Source organism: Rhagoletis zephyria, unplaced genomic scaffold, assembly GCF_001687245.7.
Source record: "Rhagoletis zephyria isolate East Lansing unplaced genomic scaffold, Rhagoletis_zephyria_1.1 Rzeph_scaffold_00784, whole genome shotgun sequence".
NCBI lineage: Eukaryota > Metazoa > Arthropoda > Insecta > Diptera > Tephritidae > Rhagoletis > Rhagoletis zephyria.
Window position 1 is genome coordinate 93,097 of NW_016157868.1, and position 8,953 is coordinate 102,049.

General features: G+C 34.4%; 1 protein-coding gene across 1 annotated transcript in view; it reads left to right on the top strand.

The window, feature by feature from the left end:
- Positions 1 to 6,514, top strand: part of LOC108361525 (probable cytochrome P450 313a4) — an 11,202-nt gene extending 4,688 nt beyond the window's left edge. The window contains exons 2-4 of the mRNA XM_017614158.1: positions 5,869 to 6,066; positions 6,145 to 6,330; positions 6,417 to 6,514. Of these exons, the coding sequence (XP_017469647.1) occupies positions 5,869 to 6,066; positions 6,145 to 6,330; positions 6,417 to 6,514 (482 nt within the window). The remainder of the gene's footprint in view (positions 1 to 5,868; positions 6,067 to 6,144; positions 6,331 to 6,416) is intronic.
- The last annotated feature ends 2,439 nt before the right edge of the window (positions 6,515 to 8,953 follow it).

The following is an 8,953-nucleotide window of genomic DNA, read 5'->3' on the forward strand; positions in this document are numbered from 1 at the left end:
GGTTATAATCCCTAAGCGCGGCCGAAGGCCGCCTACGCAGAAAGAAGTTCTGCGCAAAAATACTTCCGCCCTTCTTTTTCGGCAACACAGAAAGGAGAGTTCTACTTAGTAAAGGTTATAATCCCTAAGCGCGGCCGAAAACCGCCTACGCAGAAAAAAGTTCGTTTTCATGTATGCACTATTTCGGTTTTTGTCATATGCATTACTTCGGTTTTGAGTCGAAACTGTGCNGCATGTATGCATTACTTCGTTTTTCTCATATGCGTTATTTCGGTTTTCAAACGAAAGTGTGCATGTATGCATTATTTCGGGTTTTTCATATGCATTATTTCGGTTTTCAACCGAAACTGTGCATATATGCATTACTTCGGTTTTTTTCATATGCATTATTTCGGTTTTCAAACGAAAGAGTGCATATGCATAATTTCGGTTTTCCTAATATGCATTATTGCGGTTTTCAACCGAAACTGTGCATATATGTATTATTTCGGTTTTTTTCATATGCATTATTTCGGTTTTCAACCGAAACTGTGCACATATGCATTATTTCGGTTTTTTTCGTATGCATTATTTCGGTTTTTTTCATATCAAATAACTTTTCGAGAAAAACAAACGTTGAAGTTAGTTAACAAGCGCATTGCATTTGTATACTTTTTAGTCAATGTGTCCATAGTTAAAATGAATTTGTGAAAAAACTAAGGCAGCTAGAAAGCAGTAGCTTGTTGCATTGAAAATAGCGTACATCTACCATGCGAATAGGTAAAAAAGTAAAACTCGATTTTTTCGACCCAAAGCGCTTGTGAAATGCCGACGGCAAATCACAATCGATCACAATTTTACCATTTTACGAAATGGGGATTGGGCACCAACGTACAATTCATAATGTTTTAGATAAGTAGAGCAATTACTAAAAACAAAATTCATACAATGCATATCCAATAATTTATTTATTTTTAATTGTAATTACAAGTTTTTGTTTTCATATACTTGCTGGTTTGGTTAACAGATGATAAACATTCAGTTTACAGGTTTGCAGACTTTGCAGCACAGTAACATGAAATTTAGCATTTCTCTGTTACGACCCATGGTTGAAACGTTTCAGAAAATAATGAAGAAGAGCAGATTTACGATTTGCATCTTCTCATAACTATACGTTCTCTGGCTATAGGTAACATTAATTTGGTGACAGTGTTACCGTTGTGCGACTAAAGTCTCAAATTGACACTTTTTGGAGATCGATGCCCCTTGACACCGATTTTTTAAAAATAGCCCTATTCTGAAGCTTTTTTAAAAATCATGCGACTTTTGGCCCTTTTATTTGCTTTTGATAATTTTTCAATAAGTTTATATTTCTTCTCGTGTGTTTAAAAATATTTTTAGTATTTACTTTTCAAAGGCACTTAAAATTTACACCTCATGTATTATGTAAAAATTTTTCTGAAAAAAAATGTTCAGAAGTAGCATTAAATTAATCCACCGCTTTTGTAGCTTAGCGTTTCTCCGAGCTGTTAGTGTTAAATTTATTGTCGTGGCTTCTGGAACAAACAAATAATCCGCGATAATTTATGTACAAACTTAAAAGGTCAAACTTTGTTATAATAATTGTTATCTACTAGTGATCCGTTTTTGTGACTGACTCTAAAGTTAGGTGCAGCTTTTTTTGACGGATTTACCATTGAAAAATTATGTCTTAAATCTATAACTAAGCTTAGAGTGGATTTTATTTTGACTATAAATATGCCCCAATAAGCTTCGAAAGGTAAAATAATGAAAATCGATATATACAATGTATATTATACATGGTATAAAAGATTTAAATTACCTGAAGACACTTTTTTTGCGACTTTCGAAAACTTTTCAGTGGTAACACTGTTTGTTGAGCACTAAAGGGATGATTTCTTTTCTTTTGCTCAGGATGAGTACCTTTACCAAATCGAAACCATGCCAGTGAGCAAAAGAACAAACGATTGGTTTGGTTTGTGCTCGGCTGCCGTTGAAACGTATCGTGTATTGTTGGCGCTCGGGAACATTATAAGAAAAGGAACACAAACTTTTCGTACTTGTTGTGTTGGGTAGTTATACGTTTGGTACACTGGTTTTAACCGGCTATAAAAGCTCATCTTTGCATACTTAGCGTTGCATGAGAGTTGTCACATAAGGAATCTGTTAAATGAGCTTTGCGTCTAAGCGGTTACCCAACGCATAACACTTCACATGTAGAAGTCTGTCGGGTTTTAATTTTTACGTAAAAATCGTATAGCAGTACAAAGTATGCATGAATAGGCGGATTCACCGTTCGTATCCAGACACTTTTTGTTAGTTCCTTTCCCACTTTGTCTCACTCCGAGCGCGACAAAAATGTGCTGAACACTCTTTGTTAGAACCAAATTGATTTTGATTTTCTGTCCGAACGACTTAATGATTCGGGTTGCCCCGTTCAACTTTATATGTGTTTGCAGTGAATCGCATGTGTTATTTGCCCTCAAAATCGTATGTATGTTCNATGTGTTTGCAGTGAATCGCATGTGTTATTTGCCCTCAAAATCGTATGTAGGCAACAATATCATCTCCTGTTTGCTTCAGAACAAAATAAAATATGCCGAACTGAACGGTGAACCGTACTTCAGCACCCTCTCCGGCAAAAATGTTTTGAGAGAAAAAAGTTGTCCGGACACGAACGGTGAACCCGCCTTAAGGGTTGAAGAATTCCTTTCTGAAGTAGCTTTACTACGAGAAGATTCAATTGTGGCCAGATTACAGAAAAGTGAACTCCAAAAGTAAATTTTTCAATGAATTTCGGGGAATTTCTTGAATTTTTAACATTATAGTTTTTCACCATTCCGAAAACTACCGATACATACGATAGTATGTTCAATTAGACTTAACGAGATAACCTTATTTAGTTAAAAGTGGGCGGTATCCTATTTTCCCAAATTCCGTAATAATGTTACTTATTTTCAAGGGATTGTTGTGAGTTTAAATTTCGATTAAATTAGCAACTTCAAATTTCGAAATATCCAAGCTTCAACATTTCTGAAATTTACCGTTACATGACAAGTGGGCGTAATTTTAGTCCGATTTCAAGAATTTTCCACGTCTCGCTTTTATGTTGCAAGTACGATAATTACACCAAAAAAATTTTATATACGTATTCCTTGCCAAATAGTTATTGAAAACATTTATTTTGAATAAATTTGCTTCAGTAGTTACTGGTTTATCAAAGATTTCGTATTTCTCTAAATTACTGTTATATGGGATGTGGCGTGGTTGTTGTCCGATTTTAAAAGTTATCTGCCGTTTTATCAGGACCAACAACTGCGCCAAGTTTACACATCTAATCATAAGTGGGCGGGACTACGCCTATTTTCTAGGCATTGGTACCAAGTTTCGTTAAGATATCTCAATTTTTCTCGAGTTATCGTATGCACAGGCGGACAGACGGACTGATGGACGGGCACACATTTAAGTCTTATGCAGGCTCAGATTCTTTTAATTCCAAATAATTTTTTGGAATTACTGGAATTTAAAGTATCTGAGCCTGAATAAAACTTACATATGTAAATGGAATGTAATCAATGTATTCTTATAGTTTTCGAGTGTTTTAATTGATGTTAAAAAATTATATTGATCTCAAAAGAGAACAAAAAATTTGTTTACATGTTATTCCTATAGGAAAAATAAACTCTCTATGCGCGACCTCTTATCTACGTAAATATGTAAAAATAAATGAGATGAGCTAGCAGTGAATTGTACAGGCTTTGCATCTAACAAAAGTGTACTGAAATGTACTGATTTTTTAGCGCTGGAAAAGCCGAAAGTACTGACTTTTGAGCAAAAAAAGTCAGGAAACCCTAACTGCGTCAAAAATATGATTTTACGCGCTCTACTGATGTCAACTGTAAATGTTTGTATTCTGGATTTCTTTGAAAGAAATAAATTGCTATATTTTAAGTAAATTGGTGGAGTAAATACGTAACTAAATACAATACGAAATTTTTTCCTTACTTCTAAAAGATAACATTTTCACAGTCCGGTGAAAAAACGCAGATTCTTGTATACGGGTAAATGCTTAGATTTGCATAGCAAAGTGAATGTAAAAATTATTTTAAATTAAATTGACTATAAAATTTTTAACTTCCAATATTTTATACAGACAAAACTAAAATGTAGAAAAAATAAATCATATAATAAAACCTTTTAATATATAACGTTTGGATAAATGGACTAAAAAGCAGAAAATAATTTGCCCTAGACTTATAGGAATAGGATTTTAAAACTTCAACAATAGTCACACTAAACAATTTATGAAATTTAAAAAGAAAAAACTTAGTCATATTTCTTTTGAGAAATGAGACCAAGCGTGCAGCTCAATGTAGTGATTCGCATATTGAACGGCTAGTGAACGCTCTACAAATCTCTCATCATGTCCGTCCTTTTGGATATCGAAGAAACATGGACGATGTCGAACAAAGATGGGGCCTTGGCGGTTTTCGAGACAACTATTCTACGTAAGATCTGTGGCCCTGTTCGCCTAGGTAAAGAGTACCGAATAATATGGCATAATGAACTGTACGAGCTGTTTAACGACATGGATATAGTTAAGCGCAACGACTACGCTACCTTGATCATGTTGTACGCATGGATGACGGGGCTTCGGTGAAAAGAATCATCGACTCGACACCCATAGGTAGGCAATGAAAGCCGTTGTAAAGCCAAACAAGAAGAAGAAGAACAAGTAGATGCAATAAGTAAGAAACTGAAATCATATATTCCTTTTACAAACCTCGATGGAACCAGAAACGAACAAATATTGCAATGACTTCGGGTTCTAAGCTATTTTTAAAATGTAAAGTCTATAGCTACGGTGACCATATTTATGAAAGCCGAATACGGGACAAAAAATAATTTTGAAAATTTTTTCCATAAGGTTTTCCCTGAAACAGTATCCTTATAACAACATCACAAATTTGTAGAGGTTTTTACCCCGTAAAATTTGTTAAAAAAATTCGTTAAATTTTAGCATAATAAAGTGCAATTTTAAGTCGGTAAGGCTTACCACTAATTTTTGGCAACCTTTTTTTGTTGACAGTGTTACGGATATTTTTCATACAAAGTATGTATGTTCGACCTTTTTTTTTGAAAGCACTTTCCACTCGCAATTTATTATACTCAATTTTAATGAGTTACAAAACTGCAATCCAAATTTTTTTCTAAAGATTGTAATTGAAAAGTTTGAAATTTTGGTGAAGCATTGCAGAATTAATTTTTGTAGTTTGTGCACAAAGTATTTGGTATCATAAGGTTTTTGTTAGGAAAGGAACTTTACTTTAATAAAATAAATAATAAACATTAAATAAACAGGCATTCAGATTAGAAAATAATAACTGTTTATAAAGAAAATTACGATTATATACCAACATTACTTAAAACTCGTTCATAGGCATACCATTTTAATGAGCTGTTAAGGCGTCGGAGCACCGAATACGGGACAAATACAGGACATTAAAAGAAATACAGAACATTAGGCGTCCCGTATAAAATTAATAAATTACCAGGACTATGGGTCAAAAAAGAGAACTGTCCCGTATAATACAGGACGGATGATCAGCGTATCTATAGCTCATCGCGGAGTTGCTTAAAAATCGATTGCAATATTTGTACTGAAATGACCCTCACCAGGTTGAGGGTATAATCGATGAAGAACAAGCCTTTTAATAGCGTTAGGTTCAGTGGAGTATTGTCTCTCACTCTCATATAAAAATTAGCCCTACGACTACTTTGAAATTTGGGCTAGTTTCAACTACATATTCACATAAAGTATAAAACCATCCTGTACGAAAGATATTTATGCAATTATTTTCATTCTAGAAATGCTAAATACCCTAAAGAACAAGGAGTTAGAATATGGTGGCCTTTTTTTATCCTGGATTGGCCCATTTCCCATAGCTGTTGTGAGCGAGCCACAAATAGCGCAAGAAATATTAACTTCATCAAATTGTGTGAATAAAAGCTTTATCTATAAAGGGGTACAAGATGCAACAGGACCAGGCTTGTTTACAAAAGATGGTAAAAATAATTTCATTGATGTATGCATATTCCAGTGCTCTCATTAAAATTTTAATATGATCTTTGGCGCAATTTCAGATCCCGAATGGAGTTATCATAGAAAACTTCTAAATCCGGCTTTTGGGCATAAGGTACTATTGAATTTTATACCGATTTTCAATAAAGAAGTGGATCACTTAACAACCGTTTTTAACGCACTAATTAATGTTGATAAAGTGAATTTAGTTCCAATACTTCAAAACTTCACGTTGAGTATCGCTACACGTAAGTATTAATTTAATGCTAAAATTCTATGTACACCTTCAATTACTTAGACAGCTTTTTAATTTTTTTTTTTTTAACGAACGTAGGAACTTCTAAAGCGTATCAATACAATGTTTGTATACTGTTATACTGCGGTAATCAAACTGTTTGTGTATGCAGAGTTGCGAAAGATTGCAACATATAAATTACATATTTTAAATATTCAATGTAACAATGAAAAATTTTTTGGAATTTTCCATATTCACAACACCAATTGGAACCAAAAACAACCGAAGCATCAACTTTGTTAGTGATACGCTCATAGCTCTAGTGTAATGCGATCAAAGCATATATTTGTGCAACCCTACAAATTACTACAAATCACCTTATATGAATTCGCCTTTAGTTAATCTAGTACAACAAATAATTAATAATTTACGATATTGAAAATGCAACCCTGTTGTATGTACGAAAGCAGCTAACGTTAAGTCAAAAAGTGAAAAATAAATTGGCGTCATTCCATACGCGCCATTAAACCCGAGCTGACGTCTTTATTATTGAAACAGTTTTTATTTTAACGGACTTCGGTTTCCCGGGCTTCTGGCAAGTACAGACCCGGCAACCGAACGCATAAACTGCCAACGCGCCTGAAGCAGCTGCACTGTCTACAACGCAGAATCTGCAGAACAGTGCGACCCCAGCGGAGCACCCAGTCAACACTACATAGCGGCGTGTGGTAAGAGAGTGGAGGCCCCTGGCGTAAAGAATAAATGCAGTGGCGAAACAAATAAACGTTTTAAAACTAAAATCTAAAAACTAAAACATATTAATGACGCCAAGAAAAACTCTTAAAAATTAACACACAAAAAAATTAAAAAAATTAATTTTCAATTTAACACGCAAAAACATTCACACCAATTTAGCATTGGTGGCGACAAGTTAAAATGAATAATAATAATAATAATAGATTGGCGCTTACACATATGTTAGTGTTTGGCCGAGCTTCTCCTCCGACTTGTGGCGTGCGCCTTGATATTGTCACACAAAGCGGAGGGACCTACAGTTTTACGCCGACTCCTAACGGCGAGTGTATTTTTATGAGAAGCTGTTTGCATGGCAGAAATACAATCAGAGGTTTGCCATTGCCTGCCGACGGACGACCGCTGTTAAGAAAAAACCTTTTTTCCTATATTTTTTGCGATGTTACTTTGACCAGGGTTTGAACCCGGGTCTTTCGGAGTGGAAGCGCGCACTGCTTACCACTACACCACAGCGGCCGACGAGTTAAAATGAAAACAAACTAAAAAAAAATAAAAAAATATATGAACTGCACTAAAATGGATAAAATAAAATAAGTTAAGCGTTCGTTAAAGTTACTAAAAGCCAAAAGGCGAAAGGAATTACTCAAACTCTAATGAAAATTACTAACAATTTGTATTGATTTACATCAGTTTGTCGCGCGAACCAGCATTTACTTACATATCTTCATACATATGCATAAACAATTATGCATGTACGTTAGGCTGCCTCAATCCTGAACCCTTCGACCAGGACACTTATCATCCAAATCAAAAACGAAGATGCAAGTGAATATGGTGCCAATATATTCCTTATAAGTACAGTTGCTTTGATTCTGATATTATAAGCAAGTACCAGGTTCACCGAGCTTTGCCCGGAGTACATATACTTTTTAAAGCTTTCAAGATTTGGATAGCTTTAAAAAAATATTTTGGGAAAAAGAAAAATTTGGATTTCGATATCTATTAAGTAAATTTCTGACTCCAAAATTTAGGTGGCAACACTATTCTGAAATAGCTGGAATTAATGGTACATATCTTGAACGTATGTGTACATACTGTGTATACATACAAAAATGCCGATTGAACTTAACAAAATAAAAATTTGTATTAATACAACGGTGGGAACCCTAGTGGAAAATATTTTCTGACCTAAGTTCTCAACAATACCTTTCATTTGATATCCATATTGCGATGTTTTAGATAAATTGTGTAGAATCGAAAATAGGTGGCAACCTTACACTATTATCCTAACGGATAATATTTTGTATATAGGGGAAGCATTGTTTAAGAACCTGCTCTCGGTACCCATGAACAGTAATATTTTACCTTGTTCCAAAAAAAAGAGTTAAATAAGTATGCGATTCAAAATACGTGGCAATCCGAATAAAAATATTTTTTAATTAGGGATCCTTAAAATACCTTCCATTTAATACCCATATTAAGATGTTTTAGTTAATTTGTAACTAATTTCGAATAGGTGGCAACCTTATACGAGTCTTCTCGGAGATAGTACCTATTCAGCTAACCTTATAATCCTAAACTTTATTTGTGTACAAAATTTCATCAAAATCGTTAGAGCTGTTTCCGAGGACCCTATGGATATATATACATACTAGATCGAGCTCACCCGCTTCGCTGACTGTATGAAATCAATCGCATACTCATGAAAAAAAATTCGGACTATTTGAAAAGGGGGCGTGGCACCTCTCATATAAACCGAATTTTTCATAATAAGTATCTCTGCAAGTGTATATGGTATAGTATTGGAACTTTATACCGGCGTGGCAACTCCCATACAAGTCGAATTTTTCTTATTGCAAATCTCTAGAATTGTTCTTGGTAGA